This window comes from Arvicanthis niloticus, chromosome 9 (assembly GCF_011762505.2).
Source record: "Arvicanthis niloticus isolate mArvNil1 chromosome 9, mArvNil1.pat.X, whole genome shotgun sequence".
In the NCBI taxonomy this organism is placed as follows: domain Eukaryota; kingdom Metazoa; phylum Chordata; class Mammalia; order Rodentia; family Muridae; genus Arvicanthis; species Arvicanthis niloticus.
This window is the reverse complement of record NC_047666.1, coordinates 466,312-492,357: the sequence shown is the minus strand read 5'-3', so window position 1 is coordinate 492,357 and position 26,046 is coordinate 466,312. Positions and strand designations below refer to the sequence as shown.

At 36.6% G+C, this 26,046-nt stretch overlaps 1 protein-coding gene across 4 annotated transcripts in view; it reads left to right on the top strand.

Annotated features, from left to right (window-relative positions):
* The window catches only part of Snca (synuclein alpha), a 113,591-nt gene that overhangs the window by 5,704 nt on the left and 81,841 nt on the right, over positions 1-26,046 (top strand). For all 4 annotated transcript variants that reach the window (XM_034511835.2, XM_034511836.2, XM_034511834.2 and 1 more), the window contains exons 3-4: positions 3,037-3,078; positions 5,792-5,934. In XM_034511835.2, the coding sequence (XP_034367726.1) occupies positions 3,037-3,078; positions 5,792-5,934 (185 nt within the window). The remainder of the gene's footprint in view (positions 1-3,036; positions 3,079-5,791; positions 5,935-26,046) is intronic.

Sequence of the window (26,046 nt, the reverse complement as noted above, 5' to 3'; positions counted from 1 at the left end):
GTGGAAAGAGGATATATCACTTGAGGAAATTTTTACATCAAATTCACCTGAAGTCATGTTATTGAGGATGTTTTTCTGATTGACAACTGATGGAGGAACACCCAGCCCATTGTGGACTGTAGGCATGTGTTTTTGCGTGTTATAAGAAAGCAGACTAATCAAGCCATGGAGAGCAAGCCAGTAAGCAGCGTTCTCCCCCAAGTCCTCTGCATCAGCGCCTGCCTCTGGGTTCCTACCATGCTTGAGTTTCTACTTTGGGTTCCCTAGATAATGAACTTCCAAACTGGAAACTGCAAGAAATTCCCTTTTCCACACTTTGCATTTGGTCAGGTGTTTATCACAAAACAGAAGACTTTGATTCATAAATGAATTATGTATAGGGAGTGTTTCTTACAAATGTTGGTATCTGTACTTTATGACTGAGCACATGGCTTCTAAAAAACTATGAATATGACATAGTTTTTGTTCTAGGTTTTTTTCTACTTATTTTCTGTACACTTACCGAGGCTTTTTCTTTCTTAAATTATGCATTTTTAAAATACAGACTGGTAACTTTTCCTCATACATTGACTAAATCTTTTTCAGTTTACATGTCCTCATGTCGTTTTATCCTTTGCATTCTTCTGTGTCCAGGTAGAATTATTTTAGTTATTGTTTCTCTCTCCCTCTCTTTAGCCCTTTCTTCTTTATTTTCTTGGTAATATTAAGGATCAAATTCAGGTCCTCAAACATCAGAAAGCATTGCTGTTCTACGAACTATGCCTTCATACCTATAGGATAGCTTTCACTTAAAATGTGTATTATATGTATGTATATATACATATTGTATATATGTATGTATATTGTACATATATGTAGATATATAAAAGATTTTATATGTATATATAAAATTGCCAAAATTAATTGTACAAAGTGAGAGGTTTCATTATGATCTGTGGGTCTCCGATCCCTTGGAGGTCTTAGGAATCTGGTCTAAGGGGTGAGGTACGATGAATTGACTTCTGGGATCAGCTTCAGTGAGACAGCACAGCTTGGAAAACGGTAGGGATTCCCAGGGTAGGTTTAGATTATTGGCAGGACTGAGGTTCTGGGGATGCTTCATTTACACAAAAAAAGACTTCCAAGAATTATCAGGAGCGAGGAAGTTGAATCTGTAAACTGGCCATAGACACCATGATTGTCCTTAGAAGTGAGGGGTGTAGAGATCACGTGCCACAGCAAGTAGACTAAGTAGAGAGAGAGAGAGAGTGATCCTAGTTCCTGCCTGTCTCAGGATGAGGCTTTCAGGGCTTCAGTCATGTCTCAGACTCACTCTTTCTCCAGGCTCGCTCTGCTGGCTGCACATGCTCACAATGATCTTCCCACACATGTATTTAACATACAGGGTTATCGCCACTCTTCTGTTACTTGAGATTTATTATTATTATTATTATTATTATTATTATTATTATTAATGATTTTTAAATATTTCTTTATTATTCCAGATGTTTTATTTTTGTTATGTATACTCATTGTTCATGGTACCATTCCATAAGGATAGTTTTGATCATAACAACACCCTCCATTATTCTTTCTCTCCCTTGCTCTTCCTCTTCATATCTTTAGTAGAACCCTATTGCTTTTGTGTCCTTTCTATCACTCTTTATTGCATATCTGGGAAACAATGATGCCATGTTTATCTTTGTGAGCTGGGTCATTTTACTTAACATGATGATCTGTCTGCTTCCCTTCACATACCTTTTAATTCTTTTTCATTACTGAGTAAAACTCAGCTATGAAACTCAGTGAGTGGAGAATTCTCAAAAAGTCATAAATAGAATTTCTAGCTATGCCACTTCTATGCAATTACCAGAGTTGGCATACAAAAATGATTTACTGTGTACCCATTCATATTGACCATCCTACCATAGAGTGTTATGGAAACAGCCCAGATACTCACCAATGGATGACTAGAAGAAGAGACTCTGCTATAAATAAAAATGAGAGGTTTTTTTTTTTTTTAAATGAACCTTAAATCTCCAAAATATTTAATCAAAAAGTATTATACTGAAATTTCCAGCATTAAAGAAATTAGATTTAAAATAGTTAACAAACTTACTTTTAATAATATGTGCAATAGTTATTTATTTGTTTAGTAATGGCTCAAGGCATAGATGAAATTCTTATCTTACATATACACCTAGTTTGAAAGTGCCCAGAACATGCAGTTACTTAATATTAGGTAAAGCACTTAATTATGACTTTACTTTCCTTATTATGAAATGGGTAATGAATGACTGGTTCAGAGATGAGCTGAGGTGAATCTATTTCAAGGGTTGTGCAGACATTGCCACCTTCTTTCCTTTCTCTTGCTTGTTGCCTGTTGTGCAGTTTCTGCTCTGCTGTGCTTTTACAATATCCTCAGGTCTGCACAGAGAATCATACTACGCCTGCCTTATCTCCCCTTTCCTTTTCTCTGTAAATTGATATGTAAAACATCAAGCAAATGTCATGTAAAGAGTCATTGTATTTTGTGCAAAATCTTCTCTTAACAGAAAATTAAGTTTACATTTATCTGATACATAAAGACACAAAACTTTTACCTATCAGTGACACCTTTTGTGTTGTTCCCATTCATGGTTACATTGTGTGGTCAAATTAGACACATCTGCTGTTGCTTCAAACATGTGTCAGATCTTTATAACATGAACCATTAAAGCCTGTAGTTCTTTGAGCTACACAGTGCCCATTTGCTGTCTGTAATCACCCCACTGGAACAGCACAGGAGCTTCATACTTCTGAGTAATTCAGCTGGCTAACCACTAAACCTTCTCCAGGCTTCCCTCCTGAATTCAACCTGGACAGGCCTGTGCTAGCGTTCCTCTGTGGGGGTGGCCAAATCTCTCCACTTTAGTGATTTCTGAGTATGATTGATGGTTGTTTGTCTTCTGAAGTTATCTAGGTACATGAACTTCTGAATATTGAGAATTTTTAATAGGCTGCTAGAAATTCAAGGACAGTTTAATATTTATGTATTCAATTTCTTTGTTTTTTTAGGTTCCAAAACTAAAGAGGGAGTGGTTCATGGAGTGACAACAGGTAAGCTCTGTTGTCTCTTATCTGAGAGAGATATTCATAGTGCCTTCTAAGCTAACTGCACTTGATGCTTATAGTTCAAGATACGGTTGTAAAAGCCATTCTCTACAGAGCAACATGGTTATTTTTTATGCATCTGTTTATTTATTTAATTATTTTGATATGGTGATACCAAGTTTTGCTTCATAGGCCAGAGTGGCTTCTGCTTCAACCTAAATACTGGAATTACAGTCATCACCAATGTATCTTCCATACTGGCTTTGTTTAAAGCTTATTGTTTATGAAATAATTTTAGATAGACAGATATGGATTTTTTTAATTTTAGCCCAATTTTCTAATGGCTAAGAATGATGGCTTTAAATTTGTCAGTGGTATTTAATTTTAATGGTTTGTATTTGGGTGGTGGGCTAAATAAGTAAAATGTAATGAGGCTATTTTTTCTTTAAATATTTGGTGTAAACATGTATTTAGTATTTGTACCATAACCTGATTAGGACATTTACTCTCTGATTAAGGATCATTTTTAGAAAATATACTTAGTAGTGTGTTATTTTTTTAAAAAAACTATACATTTGTATTGTATTTATGTCCACTTGGCATAATTTTAAAAGAAATTTCAATAAGACTGAAACCAATAAAGACTAAACTAATAGGACTAAAGTAATAAAGATCAAAAATGACAAAAACAATGAAGTATATCAAAAATGACAAATACATTGCATTATACAGCATTACACAGTGGCGACCTGTGTCTTCCAGTGGCCCTTTTCTGAAAAATATTTGCCAGCCATTGAAGAAAAAAGCTTATCTCTTTTAGCACACTGATAAAGAATAAGGATGCAAAAGCAAAATTGAAGCACAGGAACAAGGCTCTCGGAAATTCACAGTGTTGAGGTCTTCTTTCAGTTGCTGTCCCACAAAAAGTACAGATAGCAAGAGAGTAAGCAGGCTAATTGTTTTCTGGAGGCTAAAACTTAATCTTGACTGTAGTAAGATAGAGAGATAAGACAGGTAGAGAGTGCTCTGATGAGGCCAATACATAGAGCAATGGTGTTCGAGTGTCCATAGTTAAGGGAGAAGCAATTGGTAAGGTTCAGAATCTATTATGGATGCAACATTCTCTCTTGACAACTTTGGAAATGTTTAATATTCCATGAATAACCAGATATAAGACATGAGTTTTTATGCTGTGTGTGAAAGAGAGTAGGGGTTGGAAGAGCAAGAGAGCGAAGATGAATGTGGAAAGTTTATGCAATAGGCAACATTTTACAAATATTTTCTAGAGAATAATCATCAGCAAACTTTAATTTCTATAATTTTATAATGTTGACAGTTACATACCATACCTTTTAGTCTTTTAAAGAATTTGAAATGTCCCACAGTAAATAAAGACATATAATATAGTATAACCCAGGTGTCTTGAAACTTTTACTACTGAAACTTCTTTTCAACATTTAACTGTATCAAATGAATCTAGTGTTTACAAAACACTATGAGAAACACTGTTAAACAGCCAGGACACAGTGGTATGGGTGTGGGCAATATGTACCACCATTCTACCACTTAAAACCCTGGCAGTAATATACAAGATTAAATATATTGTCACAGTCCATCTGGCTATGATTAAATGCATTATCAAAAGAGGTCACAGTAAGTACCATTCCTCCCTATTGTATATAAATTTATTGTATATTAATTTATTGAGTAGTATTATTTAATATAAACCCCAAATTTCAATTAGAGAAATAAATGCTTCTCGTAATCATCTTAATATGAAAATAGAGGGAAAGTTCGTGGTTTATTATACTGGGTATAAAAGGCACATCACAGGTGTATCATGCCTGCTCAATAAATTTTTCTATTATCATTAGTAGTGTTTACATAAAGAAACAGAAGACCCTCCTACAGCTTACACCATTTTCCACCACTCTTGAAGTGTGTCACTGTGGAGGTGAGATTTGAGGTCATATATGCCCATACTATGCCCAGTGTGGCACACAGTCATTTCTGCTGCCTGCAGATAAAGATGTAAAACTCTCAGTTCTGTTCTCCAGCACCATGTCTATTTTCATGCTGCAATGACAATAATGGACCAAACCTCTGAAACTGAAAGTCAGCTCTAATTACATGTCTTCCTTTAGAATTATTACCACGGTCATGGTGTCTCTTCACAGCAATAGAAACTTTAACTATTTTAGAATAATTCTAAGGATGTAATAAAATTCATGGTGTAAAATTTCTGCTTGTATCACATTGGTGCTGTTTAAAAAGTTAAGTATTTAGGAACATGTTGAATTTTGGACTTTCAAAGTAGTGACACTAGATATGTTTGACTTGTTTACTTAGAAGGGATAATGGAAGTGAGCTTGGGAAGTGAGCTCACAGACACTAAAATTGTGCAGAGGTGCTCAGATTCACCACTTAACACTGCACCTGGCTGCCATGTTTCCTGTCTACTGCCCAGTGCAAACCAAATCCAATTCACTTGTTGCTATGGGTTATAATTAAACTCTCAATATTTTCTAATCTCTGCACTAAACTCATATCCAGTGTTTGGCTAAAACATGTCACTTCTACCTTGCTGCCTTGTTTCTTCAGACTCGTATTTCCTATGGTATATGTGTCTATAGAAGTTGACAACTGCCAGAATTGGAATTATTCAACTCTCTGTCACACCACCATCTTTTAATCTGTTGTCACTCTTGATTTTCTTAAGTGGCTGAGAAGACCAAAGAGCAAGTAACAAATGTTGGAGGGGCAGTGGTGACTGGTGTGACAGCAGTCGCTCAGAAGACAGTGGAGGGAGCTGGCAACATTGCTGCTGCCACTGGGTTTGTCAAGAAAGACCAGATGGGCAAGGTATGGTTGTCTGTATTATGCTATAGTGGTAACCCTGGACACCATGGTCCTTACATGCATAAGAAAGCATGCATATGATGTGCACTGTGAGGAAAGGCTGCCTTTAAAGGGCTCTTATTTGATGTACTGTTTTCCTTGAGAAATGTCATGCACATAATAACCCTGATTGTTTTATTTTCTGGAAGAAAGCTACAGAACTGAACAATATAGTAAACCTTAAGAGACTAGTGACATTTCAGAATGAATGGCTGCTTTCATGTAAATGGTGGGTCTGGAATTCCTCTTTTCTGGCAATAGCAAGCATTTTCATGAGTAATTTCTAAATTTCCAGAATGAAGATCTTTCATTTGATTTCTTTGTAATATCATTATTTCTTATTAAATGACATATTTGCATAGCACATAAGCACTCATTACCAAACTTGATCTTTCCAATTGGGAGACTTAACATACATACCAAACACAGATCATGGTTTCATATGGTGATTCTTACATTTTCAGAATTTTAAATTTGCTTCTGGATAAATACGAGGCTCTAATGACATATTCTAGGTATAATTTTCCTATTAAATGTCAAAGGAACAGAATATGAAGCCTTCTGGAAATGACATTTCCCAAACCTTATAATCTTACAGTAGATTGAGTTTTGCATTTTTATGTCACATGTCCTCTTATATTTTCTGAGAGATTTTAGTTTTTTCTGGCCCTGTCCCTGCCCCTCCCCATCTTCTTCCCCCCAAACCCACACCTGGCTCTCAGTTCCTCTTGCTTTGGGTTTTTGTTAAATGACACCTTTCTTGCAATGCCTGACTTATTTAAGTTGGACCCATTCTCACCAATAAAAACCCTAACCTTTCTACTCTTATTTCTTCTTGTTTGATAAAGTATCATTGCTTGATAAAGTGGCATTACATTGAAAATAAATTAAATAATTTACTTATTTTGAGTATGTTGTTTATTTTTTCTTGTCTAGGTAGGCACTATCATAATGTAAATATTTATTTTGTTTGTTAATACTTCATGTGTCTAGGCAAGTTCCTAACTACAAATTCAGCAATTAATAAGTGCTTATTAAGGATAGGAAGAAAGGAGAAATGACAATTTTCTGAGTATTAATAATCATATACACGGTGTAAAACCTTTGGCTATTGACTGATTCAAAAGTTGTAATCAAGTGGGTTCTGAAGTGGACATCCTGAAACCCAAAAGAAAGATACTTACATCTGTGGGCAGACTACTGTGGGTTTTCTCTAGTTCAATCATCCTATGTGGCAGAACAAACTCCATGGATAACTGGGACTGGGAAATCCATGATGTACTTTTCACAGCCAGTTCCATTGTTAGAGCAATTAAATGTAACCCAAGACAATCTAGGGAGTTTTTAGAGATATGCTCAGCTGACGTCAACACAGGACTGATCAAGTCAGCTCTGCTCTGAGTGTAATATTCTTTTGTAGTAATGTCTTTTTGTGGTAATAATTATATTAATGCCTATTTTCCATTTGAAATTGCAATCATATGTTCATCTTTACCATACTTGAAAATTTAAGAGACATCAGATTAATATTGAGGAGTCTAGAATTGCAGGTTTATTGACAATCCAATGAAAACAAGAGAACCGCCTGTCAGAAAAATACATGATCACACACATGTAGCAAAGAACCAAAAAAGGCCATCAACAGACCCTCAATTTAAAAACCAACTCCTGATTGTACAACAAGGAATGTGGAATTTGAGGAGAGGAAGTATCAAGTTCCTGTAGTGACTGGAGCTACCTGATGACCCTTGTACACATTTATCTGCAGTATTACTTGCCTAGCTATGTCACCAATGCATAACTTCCTTTGTTTACAGATTGAATTGTGAAATACTAGAGTTAGTGGAAAAACTTAGTGCTTCAAAATGTATAAAGGCTGGGAAGCATGTCTCATTTCATTTCCCACTTTGTCTGCATTTAAAATATGTATTATAAGTCACAAATGGCTTATTAAAAACACTTCACATCTTTTCAACTAGGACTTGTTTTCTACCCTTTAAAATAACAATCCTTATTTCAGTATCCTAAAGTAGAAATCTACCAGTGTTACAAAATGAAACATTTGCAGGTATTTCTCCTAAGGGAATTAACTGTGGGTTCCTAAAATTTTCTAATATAAAAATGAAGCCATAAGTAGAAATTGCAGTAAAAACTTGGGATACAACCCAGTGGGTTTGGGCTTAGATGGTTGATCTTCATAGTACACTGGTCATTTGGTAGCTAAGAGAGCTTGTGCTAAGTGCCAAGACTTAGTCTTATCAAATGAGGGAGTTCCTGAGGAGTCCTGCTCCTTTACCACAAAGCTGATAAAGCCCAATTTGGCAATGAAGTTCTTAATATCTATAGTAACTCAAGGAATACTCAAAAACATGCCAGTAACTGTGGCCATATTTCTTGATGCTAAACATATCCACAGTTAAATCTGAAATATTTCATTTCATCTTTCAGATTCTAATTAAAATTATCTTGGTGAAAAGAAACAAGCACATATTCGTTTACTATTTTAACTGATTGTCAGTGACCCCATTTGGCTCATTTGTGACAAATAGTGATTGTGTATGGTGTGTGGAAAAAGTGGAGGAACGGGGATTTGAGTAGTAGGGCTCATAGACTACTAGAAGCTAATAGAAGAGATTAGCCATATTACCTTTCTCTTGGTGGTTGGGGTCTCAAGGATCAGGAACACTGGGAGACTCTAAAGTAACCTTGGATATTCCCAGCATGCTGTCTGAGGGTGTTTGTCTCATTGCTTCCTTGATGATAAGAGGCCAGGCATACTTTCTTCTTTTCTCCTTTTCTTCCTATTTGTACTTTCTTGTTTAGAACTAAGCGTCAATGGTTCATTTCTTTGTCCTACTATTTTTTTAAATTTCATCTCTGATTTGAGATACCCAAGCTAATATTTGTCTCCAGCTTTAATAAGGTCCAACCAGTTAAAGAAAATTGTATCTATGTCATAACATGTTAACAGCACAATGTTAAATTAAATGTACATACAACCCCAAATGATTGTAGCAATCAAGATAATTAATATAGTCAATGCCTTATGTTGACATTTTCTCTTATTGTGGTGACAGTCAGGTATTATTAACAGCAACAACTGTGACATATATTAAGATTCAAGAGCATACCCTCACTCTCCCACTCCTTACCCTTGATAACTTGTGACAAACATCTTGCCATTTCTTCCATCTTCCAGGCCCATGTAACCACCATTCTAATCTGTTTCTATGGACTTGCTGTTTTTTTAGAATATGTTCTACATAGAAGAGAGATCACGAAGTATGTACCTTTGTACATCTGGTTTACTTTGCATTGTTTAACATCCTCAAGGTTTACCCATCCTGGCAAATGTAAGGATTTCCCTATCTGTAAACACCTTTTGAAGGTTGAATAATATTATTTGTGTACATATGCACACATCTTTGCCCATTCAGCTGCTAATTACTCTTGACTTGTTTGCACATCTTAACTATTGTGAGTGGTTTCTTTCTTTATACCTACCAATACAATTACCAGACTATATGGTAGCTGTGATTTTAGTGTTTGAGGAGTTGCAAGCAGTCTTGGTAATGACTCAGTTACATCCTTAGCAGATGATGCTCAAGCTTCCCTGTCCTCTACATTCTTAGGATTCTTGCTGTGGGTTGTCTTTTTGATGACCAGTCTAATGGTTATAAGGTGATAGATCATTGTGTGTTGTGCAGTGTGTGGTGTTTGACCTGTGATGTGAATATGGTGGTGGTGGTGGTGGTGGGATGTGTGTGTGTGTGTGTGTGTGTGTGTGTGTGTGTGTCTGTGAGAGAGAGAGAGAGAAAGAGAGAGATGTATTTGATGTGTATGTATGTGATATATGTCTGTTGTGTATCTGTGGTATGTATAGTACATGTGTATATGCATAGTATGTGTGGTTTGTATGTGTATATGTACAGAATATGTGTATATGAGTTTGTGTGTGTGTGTGAGTGTTATGCAAATGCACTTGTCTGTGTAGGCATATATAAAGGCCATAGATTGACATTGGGATATTTTTTCAGTCAGTTCTTCCAGGATTCAACTGTATCCATTTTCTATTGTTGAATTTACAGGTGTGCACCATCATGCCTGGCTTTTCTTTTTTTTTTCTTTATTATTTATTTTTTTATATTTTATTTACATTTCAGATGCCATCCCCTTTCCCCATTTCCCCTCCCTAGAAAACCCCTATCCCATTCCCCCTTTTCCTTTTTGCTTTTATACATTTTAAAAAAATGTTAATCAAAGGCATTATAAGTTTGGTAATGCTCAATTAGAAGTGTAACCCAATACCCAACCTAGATATATAAACTATCTTTGACTGGTGGAGACACATGAACATCTGCCTCCATGCCACCCCATTCTCTCTCTTTCTTTCTCTCATCACCTAGCTTCACTCTTTCTGGTAAAATAAAACTTTTCTCTCAAAATGCAATTAGAGCATAGTTATTCCTAATTGTACCAGTGAGGTACAAGATAGTCCTAATACCCAGTCCATCATTTTGTAGACTAACCAGGACCTCTGTCATCTGTCCTAACTAAAACACTTAGTTTTGATCCTGGCTTTTTTTCTTGGCTTTAGAATGAATGTCAGCTGAACACCATCCATTCAGAGCTTTTCTCTCAAAGTAAATAGCGAGGATTGGGTATGAGACTATAGGTCTTCAACCCTGGCAGAAATCCAGAATGACTGGGTTAACTGAAATTATGGGAAGCACTAAGCATAGCTTCTAAAACTTAGCCAATTTATAGAGACCGCTGAACACCTGGACATTCCCTCTACTACAAAACGTTGGAGCATCCCATCTTCAGCCTTCTGTCCCCAAATCATCTGACAGACCTTAGTGATGCAGAATTATTAAGGGCTGATTACTCTGTCTAGGCAGATATAATCAGTCGACCATTCTGCAAGTATGTCCTTTTCTGGACAGTAATTTGTCTGTAGATGGAAAGAGGCAATTCTTGCCTAGTGGCTGTCACCACACAACTGGAGTAACTCCAAAGATGCTCAATTTCTTCTTAGAATCCAGGACAGGAAGCTGTCAGGAGCAGACAGGTCTCTAATCAAAATGAACGTTAATATAGAAATATTTGTAACATCAATTCTATGAACTTCTGATGTTTTGAAAACCAACTATCCATGTAAGGTAACCTGGACTGTTGTCTGGTAACTCCTCTCAGCTATTTCTAAGTAAAATATGGAAAACACCCTAACAATAAACTCAAAGCCATGAATTTGCTATAGTTACTTAACACATAGGCTAACCCTCCTAAATCAGTTAACAAAGCTAAAGAAGGACTGGGTCTAAGCCTTGTTTTCCTAAATGTGTTATACAGGCACAATGCCCATGAGAGTATCAATATTCATCTAACTTTTATATCAATAAGAAGCTCATACCAATGAAAACCTTAAATTTGAAATCAAAGTAAATTTTGTACCATTTAAGAAATTATAACTTCATCTTGATAATATTTATACAGATTTCTACCAATAGGTTATGGCTATGCAATAAGTCCTAGCCAATCCCACCTGTCCCAACAAAACCACTACTTTTCCCTAGAAAGACGGACCAATATTAACCACCTTAGTCCCCAATCCCAGGGAATAGGGGTGCTGACTCCTGGGGTCACAAACCCTTTCTGCTCTTTCAGTCTTCTCTTTAAGTTCTCTATTGGGAAACCCTTGATCATATCAGTGGTTAGCTGTGAGCATCATCCTCTGAATGTGTTAGTCTTTGGCAGACCTCTAAGTAGACAGCTATATCATATTTTTGACAGCATGCACTTCAAGCCATACACATCAGTGTCTAGCTTAGGTGAGTGTACATGGGATGAATACCCAGGTGGAATGGTCTCCTGGTGGCCCCTCCTTCAGTTTCTGTCCCGTGTTATGTTTCTATATTTGCCCCCTTGAGTATTTTTGTTTCTCGTTCTAAGTAGAACTGAGGCATCCACTCTTGGTCTTCCTTCTTCATGAGCTTCATGTGGTCTGCGGGTTGAGTCTTTGCTAATCCAAGCTTTTGGGCTAACATCCACTTAACAGTGAGTAAATACCCTGTGTGTTCTTTTGTGATTGGGTTAACTTGCTCAGGATGATAATTTCTAGATCCATCCATTTACCTAAAAATTTCTTGAATTCATTATTTTTAATAGCCGAGTAATACTCCATTGTGTAAATGTACCACATTTTTGTATCCATTCCTCTGTTGAGGGACATCTTGGTTCTTTCCAGCTTCTGGCTATTATAAATAAGGCTGCTATGAACATAGTGGAGCATATGTCCTTATTATATGTTGGAGCATCTTCTGGGTATATGCCCAGGAGTGTTATAGCTGGATCCTCAGGTAATGCTATGTCCAGTTTTCTGAGGAAACACCAAACTGATTTCCAGAGTGGTTGTACCAGCTTCCAATCCCACCAACAATGGAGGAGTGTTCCTCTTTCTCCGCATCCTCCCCAGCATCTACTATCACATGAGTTTTTGATCTTAGCCATTCTGACTGTTGTGAGGTGGTATCTCAGGGTTGTTTTGCTTTGCATTTCCCTGATGACTAAGGATGTTGAGCATTTCTTAAGGTGCTTCTCAGCCATTCGAGTTTTCTATGTTGAGAATTCTTTGTTTAGCTCTGTACCCCATTTTTCAATAGGGTATATGGTTGTCTGGAGTATAATTTCTTGAGTTCTTTGTATATATTCAATATTAGCCCTCTATTGGATGTATGATTGGTAATGATCTTTTCCCAATCTGTTGGTTGCCATTTTGTCTTGTTGACAGTGTCCTATGCCTTACAGAAGCTTTGCAATTTGATGAGGTCCCATTTGTCAATTCTTGATCATAAAGCATAATCCATTGGTGTTCTGTTCAGGAACTTTTCCCCTATGACTACGTATTCTAGGGTCTTTTCCACCTTCTCTTCTATTAGTTTCAGTGTATCTGCTTTTAAGTGAAGATCTTTTATCCATTTGGATTTGAGCATTGTACAAGGAGATATGAATGAATTGATTTGCATCCTTCTACATGTTGACCTCCAGTTGAACCAGCACCATTTCCTGAAAATGCTGTCCTTTTTCCACTGGATGGTTTTAGCTCCTTTGTCAAATATCAAGTGACCATAGGTATGTGGGCTCATTTCTGGATCTTCAATTCTATTTCATTGATCTTCATGCCTGTCTCTGTACCAATACCATGCAGTTTTTATTACTATTGCCCTGTAGTATAGTTTGAGGTCAGGGACAGTGATTCCCCCAGAAGTTCTTTTGTTGTTGAGAATAGTTCTCCCTATCCTGGGTTTTTTGTTGTTCCAAATAAATTTGCAAATTGCTCTTTCTATCTCTATGAAGAATTGATTTGGAATTTTGATGGGGATTGCATTGAATCTATGGATTGCTTTTGGCAAGATGGCCATTTTTACTATATTAATCCTGCCAATCCAGGAGCATGGGAGATCTTTCTATTTTCTGAGATCTTTTTTGATTTCTTTCTTCAGAGACTTTAAGTTCTTGTCATACAGACCTTTCACTTGCTTGGTTAGAATCACTCCAAGATATTTTATATTATTTGTAACTATTGTGAAGGGTGTCATTTCCCTAATTTCTTTCTCAGCCTGTTTATCTTTTGAGTATAGGAAGGCTACTGATTTGTTTGAGTTGATTTTATATCCAGCCACTTCACTGAAGTTGTTTATCAGGTTTAGGAGTTCTCTGATGGAATTTTAGGATCACTTAAGTATACTATCATATCATCCGCAAAGAGTGAAATTTTGATTTCTTCCTTTCCTATTTGTATCCACTTGACTTCCTTTTGTTGTCTAATCGCTGTAGCTAGGACTTCAAGTACTATATTGAATAGGTAAGGTGAGAGTGGGCAGCCTTGTCTGGTCCCTAAACTTAGTGGGATTGCTTCAAGTTTCTCTCCATTTAGTTTGATGTTGGCTATTGGCTTGCTGTATATTGCTTTTACTATGTTTAGGTATGGACCTTGAATTCCTAATCTTTCCAAGACTTTTAATATGAAGAGATGTTGTATTTTGTCAAATGCTTTCTCAGCATCTAGTGAGATGATCATGTGGGTTTTTTTTTTCTTTGAGTTTATTTATGTAATGGATTACATTGATGGATTTCTGAATATTGAACCATCCCTGCATTCCTGGGATAAAGCCTACTTGATCATGATGGATGATTGCTTTGAAGTGTTGTTGGATTCGGTTTTCGAGAATCTTATTGAGTATTTTTGCATTGATATTCATAAGAGAGATTGGTCTGTAGTTCTTCTTTGTTGGGTCTTTGTGAGGCTTAGGTATGAGCATAATTGTAGCTTCATAGAACGAATTGGGTATTGTTCCTTCTGTTTCTATTCTGTGCAATAGTTTGAAGAGAATTGGTATTAGGTCTTCCTGGAAGGTCTGATAGAATTCTGCACTAAAACCATCTGGTCCCGGACTTTTTTTGGTGGGGAGGTTTTTAGTGACTGCTTCTATTTCTTTGGGGGTTATGAGACTGTTTAGATGATTCATCTACTCCTCGTTTAACTTTGGTACCTGGTATCTATCTAGAAAAATGTCCATTTCATGCAGATTTTCCAATTTTGTTGAGTATAGGCCTTTGTAGTAGGATCTGATGATTTTTTAAAATTTCCTCTGTTTCTGTTGTTATGTCTCCCTTTTCAGTTCTGATTTTATTAATTTGAGTACTGTCTCTGTGCCCTTTGGTTAGTCTGGCTAAGGGTTTGTCTATCTTGTTGATTTTCTCAAAGAACCAGCTCCTGGTTTTGTTGATATTTTGTATAGTTCTTTTTGTTTCAACTTGGTTGATTTCAGCCCTGAGTTTGATTATTTCCTGCCGTCTACTCCTCTTGGGTATATTAGCTTCTTTTTGTTCTAATGCTTTCAGGTGTGCTGTCAATTTATTAATGTATGTGCTTTCCATTTTCGTTTTGTGGGCACTTAGAGCTATGATTTTTCCTCTTAGTATTTCTTTCATGGAGTCCCACAAGTTTTGATATGATGTTTCCTCATTGTCATTAATTTTTTAAAAGTCTTTAATTGATTTCTTTATTTCTTTCTTGACCAAGTTATCATTGAGTAGAGCATTGTTCAGTTTCCAAGTGTACGTAGGCTTTCTGTTGTTTTAGTCCATGTCAAAGACGAGTCTTAGTCCATCGTGGTCTTATCGGGTTCAAGGGATTATTTCAATCTTTTTGTATCTGTTGAGGCCTGTTTTGTGACCAATTGTATGGTCTATTTTGGAGAAGGTACCATGAGGTGCTGAGAAGAAGGTATATTCTTTTGTTTTAGGATGGAATGTTCTATAGATATCAGTTAAGTCCAATTGGTTCATAACTTCTGTTAGTTTCATTGTGTCTCGGTTTAGTTTCTGTTTCCACGATCTGTCCATAGCTGAGAGTGGGGTGTTGAAATCTCCCACTATTATTGTGTGAGGTGCAATGTATGCTTTAAGCTTTAGTAAAGTTTCTTTTTTGTATGTGGGTGCCCTTGCATTTGGAGCATAGATGTTCAGAATTGCAAGTTCCTCTTGGTACATTTTTCCTTTGATGACTATGAAGTATCCTTTTTTATCTTTTTTGATTACTTTTGGTTGAAAAACGATTTTATTTGATATTAGAATAGCTACTCCAGCTTGTTTCTTGGGGCCATTTGTTTGGAAGATTTTTTTCCAACCTTTTACTCTGAGTTAGGGTCTGTCTTTTTCACAAAGGTGTATTTCCTGTATGCAGCAAAATGTTGGGTATTGTTTATGTATCCAATCTGATAGTCTATGTCTTTTTATTGGAGAATTGAGTTCATTGATAGTAATAGATATTAACGAAAAATGAATGTTTTTTCCTGTTATTTTTGTTATTGGCAGTGGAGTTATGTTTGTATAGCTACCTTCTTTTAGGATTGTTGGAAGATTACTTTCTTGCTTTTTCTAGGTTGTAGTTTCCCTCCTTGTGTTGGAGTTTTCCACCAGTTATCCTTAGAATTGCTGGATTTGTGGTAAGATATTGTGTAAATTTGAATTTGTCATGGAATATTTTGGTTTCTCCATCAATATTGATTGAGAGTTTTGCTGGATATAGTAGTCTGGGCTGGCATTTGTGTTCTCTTAGGGCCTGTATGATATCAGTCTAGGATCTTCTGGCTTTTATAGTCTCTGGTGAGAAATCTTTTGTAATTCTTATAGGTCTGCCTTTATATGTTACGTTGCCTTTTCCCCTTACTGCTTTTAGTATCTTCTCTTTGTTTTGTATATTTGATGATTTGATTATTATGTTACAGGAGGTATTTCCTTTTTGGTCTAGTCTATTTGGGGTTATGTAGGCTTCTTGTATATTTAAGGACATCTCTTTCTTTATGTTAGGGGAGTTTTCCTCTGTTGAGGCCCAAGCTCGAGTCCCTGTTCGGGCGCCAAAATAATGTTGGGGTCCACACTAGCCCCACGTTGGGGCGGCCAAAATAAATGTTGCAGCCCAGGCAAAATGTTGAGGCCTGGGCCGACCCACGTTTGAGCGGCCACTGTATCCCGGCCCAAGCTGCTGCTCCGGTCTGCGGGTCGAGGTTCAGCAAGAGTAAGGGTGAGGGCAGACTCAAAGAATGGAGACCAGACAGAGTGTGATTCAATCCCGTTTATTCTTCAGTCTCTCTTCCTCTAAATGTCTCCTGTCTGATTCTCCTCTGTCTGCTGTCTCTGATTCTCTCTCTATAGCCTGTCTTCTATAGTCTGATTCTAAGCCACGCCTCTAAGTTACACCTTTAATCATGCCCTTAGGTCTTGTCTCTAACTCTGATCTCTATACTTCTAAGTCATACTCTTAAGTCACACACCTTTAATCTCACACACCTTTAATCTCACGCACCTTTAATCTCAAGATATCTAAACCAAGATTATCGGAGTGTTCTCAGCTGTTGTAGGCTATTGTAATCCAAGTCTCATGTCAGGGTATATGGCTCAAAATGGCTGCAAAGCTGATAGCCGCTTTCTTCTAAAAGTCGGCCCCCAACTTTCCTCTATAATTTTGTTGAAGATATTTACTGACCCTGTAATTTGGGAGTCTTCACCTCATCTACACCTATTATTCTTAGGTTTGGTCTTCTCGCTGTGTCCTGTATTTCCTGGATGTTTTTGTGTTAGGAGCTTTTTACATTTCACATTTTCTTTCACTGTTGTGTCTATGTTTTCCATGGTATCTTCTGGGAATGAAATTCTCTCTTCTATCTCTTGTATTCTGTTGGTAATGCTTGAGTCTATGATTCCTGACCTTTTCCCTAGGTTTTCTATCTCCAGGGTAGTCTCCCTTTGAGATTTCTTTATTGTTTCTACTTCCATTTTTAGATCCTGGACGGTTTTGTGTTTCACCTGTTTGGTTGTGTTTTCTTGTATTTCTTTAAGAGCTTCTACCTATTTACCTGCGTTCTCCTCAAATTCTTTGAGAGTGTTGTTTATGTCCTTTTTAAAGTCCTCTATCATCATCATGAGAAGTGATTTTAATTCTGAGTCCTGCTTTTCTGGTGCTATCTCATGTTCAGGTCTTGCTATGGTGGGGGAACTGGGTTCTGGTGATGCCAAGTAACTTTGGTTTCTGTTGTTTACATTCTTATGCTTGCCTTTCACCATTTGGTTACTGTAGTGCTACTCACACTCACTGGTTCTGACTAGATTCTGGCTTTCCAGTTATCTTGGTATGTCAGAACTACTCGGTGTCCGGATGACTCTATGATCCTGAGCTCCAGCTGCTCTGGGTACAGTGGCTCCTCTAGGATATCTCTGGATATGGTGTCTCCATGGTATTAGATCAGCTGGGTGTTTGCTGCTCTGCATGTCATTGCTCTTCTAGGATGCTTCAGGATATGGTGTCCCCTGCTCTGCAGTTCTGTGGACCATGTCCTCTCTAGGATGCCTGCAGCTCTGTGGTCCTTGGCCTCTCTTGGGTACCTCTGCAGCTCTGTGTTCCATGACCTGTGATCTCCCTAGGGTACCTCTGGACTCAGTTTCCAGAGGGGAAGCAGATTGGCTGGGAGACTGCTCCAGCCACAGGTATCTGGGACAGGGGCAGAAGGGGAGTGGCTCTCTGCAGGAGCAGTGTCTGGATGCCAGGTGTGCTCTGGGGTCTCCCTACTGCCAGTTGTGCTTCTAAGGCCTAGGGTGGTGTGCGGGTTCTCCCACCTGCTGCTCTGCTGTCTGTGTCCTCCCTAGGGTGCCTCCGGACTCAGTTTCCAGAGGGATTCAGATCCATGCCTGGCTTTTCACATGGGTGTTTGGGGTCCGAATCAAAGACATGTGTTAACACAGCAAGCATGCTACCCAGTGAGCCAACTCTCCAGCTTCTTTTGTCCATTTTTTTCTCTTAACCAAAATAGATATTTTTGTACAGTATATTCTGGATACAGTTTCCCTCCCCCAACTCCTCCCAGTTCTTCCCCATCCCCCATTCACATTTTCATCCACATCCTTTCTGTGTCTCTTAGATTTGTTTAAACACATATCTAAGAATTAATAATAAAATTAGATAAAACAAAAACAAACAGAAGAAAAGGGGTCAAAGAAAAAGCATGAGGAACACAAATGGATGCAGAGACATATGTTTACACACAAAGGAATCCCAGAAAAACCACAAAATGGAAGCCATAATATATATTTAAAGATCTGTAAGTTAAAAACAATGCGATGACAAAATATTATAAGGGAAAGAAGCTCCAATGATGCCACTGAGTTCATTTTTTCTTTCGCATCCACTGTTGTGCATGCAGCCCATGGTTTGTTTCCCCAGTGAGAGTTGCTTGGAAAGACTAAGTTTTATTTACAAGTGGTTTCCGATTGGAGTTAGCTTCTGGTTAGGCGTGGAGGCATGTGTCCACTTCTCCTTTCATCTCTAGGACTCCACAGGGCAGCTGTGCAGGCCCTGTGCATGCTGCCCCAGGCTATATGAGTTCCTATGTGTGTTGGTCCTGCCATGTTTAGAGGCCTTATTTTCCTGGTGTCCTCCATTCCCTCTGGCTCTGTCTGACACTATTTTGTCTGTTTCTAAACCGAGTTACTTACTTTCTTTCTATTGAGCACTGAACAGATACATGATTTGCAAATTGTTTCTCCTTTTTACAGGTTACTCCTATATCTTGATAGTAGTCTAATTTGCAATAGAGAACCTGTCCATCTTTATTTGTACTGTGTAACTTGTAGATTTTGAGTTTTGCCTCCCCCAAATATTGTTCAGACCAATGGTGAGATATTTTCCTTTATGCTTTGATATAGCAGTTTTCAAGTGTCAAGTTGTGTTTAGGGTTAGACCCACTTTCTGTTCTGTAATTGGCTGTTCAGTTTCCCAGTGATGCCTATTGAAAACTTTCAGTGCTGCCTTCTCCATAATGTGCTTTTCACACTTTTAGCAAACCTTGCCTGTTGTTGAGTCTGTGGGTTTACAGTTCTCTGTTCCAGTGCACAAGTTATGCCAGTACAATGCTGTTTTGGTTACTCTAGCTTTGTTACATATTTTTAAATCTGTCCTTCTGATACCTCCAGATCAGGTCTGAAATTTTGATGTTATTGTTTGTTGCTGAAGGTGGCTTTGGATATTTAAAGTCCTCTGATTTTCAGCCTTGTGGGTATAGGTTTCTTTTCCTATGTCTGTAAATGTGTCATTTTAGTTTGAGGAGGAGGCACATCCCAGCTCTAAGCAATTTTGGCAACATTGGTGATTCTTCAGCTCCATCAATACAGGTTTTTGTCCCATTTACCTCTGTCATTTTAATTTTTAAAATCAATGTTTTATAGTTTTCAGCTACTTAGGCTTTGAAATTTATTTCTATGTAATTTTTTGTTGATCCTCTTGATGTTCTTGACACTAAGTGGAACTACTCATTTCTTTTGTAGCTAGTTAGATATTTGTGCAAAACTGATTCTTAATTTTATGCATTGACTTCATATCTTGAAACTATTTTGTTTGTGTATTAGTTCTATTTGGTGAAACTTTTAGTTTCTTTACATGTATATATCAATTTGCACATATAAACATATGTTTGTTATGACTATACTATGAACAATCAGGCATAATCACTTAATGATATAAAAGGTGGAAGATTTTATAAGTGACTCAGTAATAGGTAGGCCTGATCTACAATGTGCTGTGTTTAAAATCTTATCAGTTGCTACAAACTCATGCAGTTGATTGTTACAGGTGAAACTGACTAATATGTGTTAGCAGAACTAAAAGCTAGTAATAGTTCTATGTACAGCAGATAAAACTCTTCCTCCTTTTGTCAGAGAGGAAGATCTGCTGGCTTCAAGAATGTTGGACAAAGGAAGTTACTGGCCTCCATGCTGTTGAGTAATGGCACAGTGTTTACAATGCAGAGCTAGTCACTGAGCATCTGTCAGGGACATCTGGCCTGTCTTTCTTTTATAGCTGCTTTATGGTGTTCTGTTTGGGTCTAGTGTTCAAATCAACCATTGCTAAATAAATGGACATCTCTTTAGTTCAGTTTAGAGTGCTCTGAAAAGTTGTAGCCAGATGTTTAAAAATGTTTTTTAAAATGTGTGAATGGACTGAGTCATTGTGGAGTATGCTGCCTTGCATATATGATACTGCTGTGCCTCCCCTCCTGTCCTTTTAGGTCTCAACCTATCCTCATGGTAACTCATAGTTTTCACAGAGGTAAGCTTGAAGCACCAAGGATCAACAGTATTCATTTTTTTCCTCCAGAGTCAGAAGGAGGTTCTGAAGCATTGATAACTTTGAAACATTCATCATTAGAATATAAATATTTTTGAAAACCTTAGTTTCAAGACAGAATAAAACACATACAGTCTATAATCATTTCTTGATTCACAGAAAGATAACTAACCAGAGGCAGAAAGAACAATGTCGTGTTTGGTGTGGTCTTTCCTGATTACGACACTCTTCTCCCTGCTTTCCATTAGCATGATTGATGTGTGCAGTGTTGTACAGATTAACTATTAAACCCGGAAATAGAGCTTGATCAGATGACATATACTGCCTCTAAGTGAGGCTTTTTTATTACAATCTCACAAAAAAATCTACAGGCTATAGGTAACTCTTTGCATTTCTCTAAAGAAATACATATATTATAGGTGGAATCAAAGGTCAGGATTAGTGAAATATTTTTTATAGTAAAATATTTTTCTTCAGTGTTTAATAATGGTTAATGCAGTAAATCATCTGAAAGCATTAGAACTTCAAGTCCTGTCTGTTCAGTAGAAGATAGTCAACACAATTGTTTGGAATATAGAAACCTACATGAAAGCTTTGTGACACAGTGAGTGACCTGCTCTGTGTTTGTTGTGGCAGTGGAGTCTCTGGGCAATATTGGAATCTTAAAGTATGATAATACCCTACAAAAAATAAATACAACAGACTTAATTGATTTGTTTCAAAAGACATATCATCAGTAGCATTTTTGCAATGTGATTTATATAAAATACTATTTTTACTTAAAGGAGAAAATGCTAATTTTATACATTGTCCTTGCTTAGAAACATGTGTTAAGTGGTTGTATTGTATGTGAATGTTTCACTGCACTTATATGTATGGAGATGAATTGAGAAGCTTAGTGATTTTTAATCAAGAAAAGTTTTAAATGTAAAAGAATTATGTAATTATAGAGAAAAATAGACTTACTGTACTTTTCTTTGTTGTTATAATTCCAAAGCACTGAGTAATTTGCTAATATGTGCTTGGTATACAGATCAACCAGCAGGGAATGCATAAACCATGAATGCATGGCTCCTGTCTTGATGTATGTAGGCCACTGAGGGAAACAGACATGCTTTTCCGTAGTGAAAAAAAAAATGACTATAGTATGTATATGCTCTAAGTTTATATCTATTATAGAAAGAGTTAGTGGTTTTTATTAGAAATGAAAGAGAATTTTTATTATTCTAAGTAAATACTAACTCTGACAAGTGTTAAAGTGGGTTTTTGTCAATAGTACATGAAATAGCCTCAGACAGATAATAACCATAAATATTTCAGCTGTTTAGACACAAGAACACAAAACTGTTTCCACTCAAATTCTAGGTTCAGTGGTTTATAACCTGCCAGCATGAAACCTTCAAAACATAAACATGAATAAAAATGTTCAAAAGCCAGAATATGGATATTGCTGTTTGCAAGAGAAATGCATTGTATGGTCTGCATAGTAGTATGACTTTAAGCATACCAGTGGACAAATACATGCTATACTGTGCAACCAGTTTATTTCCTCACAAATGCTGGCAGAGATTAATATTCTAACAAGTGCTTTATAAAAGCAATTACTATGGTTACATGAGTTGGTTTTTAAAAAATTTTTATTGGATATTTTACTTATTTACATTTCAAATGTTATCCCCCTTCTTGTTTTCCCCTCTGCAAATCCCTATTCCATCCTCCTGCCCTCTGCTTCTATGAGGGTGCTCCCCTCCTACCCACTCCCACCTCACTGCCATAGCATTTTCCTATGCTGGGGCATCAATCCTTCTCAGGAACAAAAAGGGCCTCTTCTACCATTGATGCCAGATAAGGCAATCATCTGCTACATATGCAGCTGGAGCCATGAGTTCTTTCATGTTTACTCCTTGGGTGGTTTAGTCCCTGGGAGCTCTGGGGGGATCTGGTTGGTTGATATTGTTGTTATAATTGGTTTTAGTTTTATACATGTGAACATTTACTGTTACTGTCCTTTCACATAAAACCATTGCATAATATTTTGATAGGGTTTCATTTGAGCTGCTACTATTATATTTAAGGTCATTCCAAAAAACACAATTTATGATATTTATTTATTAAAGGGATTAAAAATGATATACTCATCTACACACACACACACACACACACACACACACACACACACACACACTCCTACAATCAAACAAGTGAACATGCCTGACATTTTACAGAGTTACTCCTCTTTATATTTTAGTAACAGAAGCTAAAAGTTACTTTTTTGGAAGATTACATGTATACACTCAATATTACCTATTGTCTTCAAATTAACTGGAAACACTCTGCACTAGCTATTGGATTTATAGTTCTCACTTGCTCATACAGTCGATTGCATTCTTTTTAATGTCTTTGCACATCTAACTTGTATTTTCACTTTGTAACAAATTGGTAAACTCTTCATATGGAAGCAGAACCTGATTAAAATGTGTTTACGTGACAGTCACTAGTCTTATCCCAGATTCAAAGAGTAAGACATAATTTGAATAGTTCCTATTTTAGATGTAGGCTTTGACTCTAATCCCATAGAAACATAGCTTGTATTGCTACTTTTCAAAATAAAATGACAGAAAATGTCCTATAGTTTTCCAAATATTCACAATACACAACAATTCAGGACACAATGCAATTACTGATATTTCCCTTGACAATTTCAGGAGTAGAAATAAAGTAAATAAGACTAGTTGTGTTTGCATTGGAAAATATGATTACGAAAATTGAAATTAGATGACATATATCTAATCAATCTGATCATTCTATTAGGTGAAAATGAACTATCAATTCTCATATAATATAATTACTTCACAAGAAACTTTATTACAATTTCTATTAATGCTTTAATTTTTAGGTATATTTTAAGGATCCAACCTACCCCCTGGTATAGTGGAATCATTAAACATATTTATAACATTTTCATGGTAGTATTTAATTCCCTTAAAGCTATAATACATATTAAAACAAACAATGTAGTCTGGAATCACTGAATAGATAATGATGAAATAAATGAAAAATGGGAAAAATTATGTATATTTCAACTTCCTTTTTGCCTTATCTTTCATTAGTATTTTATTATTAAAACAATATGACTAGTTTGTTTGAAACTCAGTTCATATAAATGAAAACAAGTGCAGGTCTGTGTATGTGAGGGGTGAAATGAAATTTAGATTTTAACTTCACTTGTGAGGGGATGAGTTTGAAAATTTACAATAGCAAGCCATCAGCAACAAACACGTTCTCTCTCTCTCTCTCTCTCTCTCTCTCTCTGCCCCCCCCCACATACACACGCACACATTTCTTTCTATTGATTATTGTGTGTCCACACAAAAAATGAAAAAAAAATTAAATATGTTATATGATTTCTTGTCATGCAACTTTAGGGAATACATACTCAACATAGTTTTGACACTTCAAGTTTTGTTCAGTGGATTGTGTGTTATCTGATAAATCTCTGGCGGTAGGCATGTGCTTTGTACTTATGCCACCTAACTGGGAAATTAATCCATCTGATATAAAGTCTGAAAATTACTAAAACATTTCATCTTCAATCTAATTTTACAACATATGTAAAGCAGATAACTTTCAAAATATCTCTGCTAAAACTAACAGAATTGCTTATAGTAGCAATCATCTGTCCATGGAGGACAGCCACTGTAAGATTGAGACAGAAGTACTTCATATATGTTTTTGTTAGAGCTACTTCATATCTGCTACTCAATCCACTTTGACTGCCATCTGATCCTGATCTGTAACCCTAGGGTAAGGTGTATATGCTCTATTTGCTCAGGCATATAGAAAGTGTGGCTGGGTATAAAGGGCAGCTCTGTACATCATGAAGTGTGGCATTAATCTCATCTCTTTCACCATGCTAGATGCGGTCACCACACTGCTTTGAGCACTGACAGTTTTATCCACAAAATAGAATTGCTGAATGAAATGAGCTCAAAATGTTTTTTTTTTTTTTTTCATCTCATTTCAGTGGCCTGAATTTTAGGCCATTTGTTTTTCAATTATGCATTGCCAGACACCCTGGCAACTCATTTAACCTTTCTAAAGAAGGGCTAACTCAGTCCTCACTAATTGGCCAGCCAACTGCAGAGTTGGAGCGAGAAGGAAATGTAGCAGCAAAGGCAATCAAATGGATTGTAGCATAATTGTATTTTTTTTGTAAAGAATCTGATGTTTCCATTTATATTTTTTGTTTAGACATGTGATTATTGAAACTGTTTTTTTTTTATACTGGTTTGTTTTGGTTTTGTTAAGTGATTTAACATGGAAAGGAATACACTTCAGAGAAGATATTTCTTTATCGGGCTTAATAAAATGAGTCACATTCTTTGTTTTAGGTTTTTTTTTTTTATGTTGACTTGATAACAAATCCTATGACTTAAGCAACTTAAAGTAGAGCATTTTTCTTTGACTCACAAATCATCTGTCCAGTCTATTCTGGCAGGGAAACTGAGGCAGCAGAAACTTGAAGCGTCAATTAACTTCAAGAAATACCTAGTCAAGTGCAGAAACTGATGAATACTAGCAATTCAGTCATGTCCTCTTTTTATATAATTCATGATCCTAATCTAGGGCACGGTGCCACTCACAGTGTACTAGTTTACCCAGTTTAGTTATCTAATCAACATAAACTCTCACAGGCGTTCTCAGAAGCTAATCTAGGTGATTCTACATCCCACCAAATTTACAATTGAGGTTAACAATAACACCTCTGTTACTTTGTCTTAAATTTCTCAAAACTATTAGGTTTTATTAAATGTTATTTTCATGTTATAATTAGAAAGGGTTCTGTTCAAATGACTCTGAGAAACACTGGTATATACAAAGTTTTAAAACTTCTCTTTTAAATTTAAGAAAATGCCAAGTACTTAGCATTATATGGCAGGGGTATAATTATATTTCTTAGTGTCGCTTCATACCAAGTTCATAGAGAATAATTCTAAATTTCCATAGAGCACAAATACTATTTGGCCTGGATAATAACCCTCACCACTCTGTTTTCCTTTTCTTAGTAATAGTTTAAGATCCCAGATAAAAAGACATTCAGAGCAACCAAATGAGCTCTCAACATTTTATATCACTATCTATATCTATATTACTATCTCCTTGTGCTAATTCAGTGTGCTAGAAATTCCAAAAGTGAGAGCTGTCCCACAGAATAACTACATACAAACCTTTAAGGAATCTTACTTAAGGTCTACTGAACATAGGACTATGGCTCTGCCAAGAAAAGAGAGACACAGACTGCTCTTCCTCTGGCTGGTATTTGGTAGTTATCCCAGACTCCTAGGTAGCTCTGTCTATGACCACTCTTCCATGTAGTTGAATGGTGCTTCACTGTT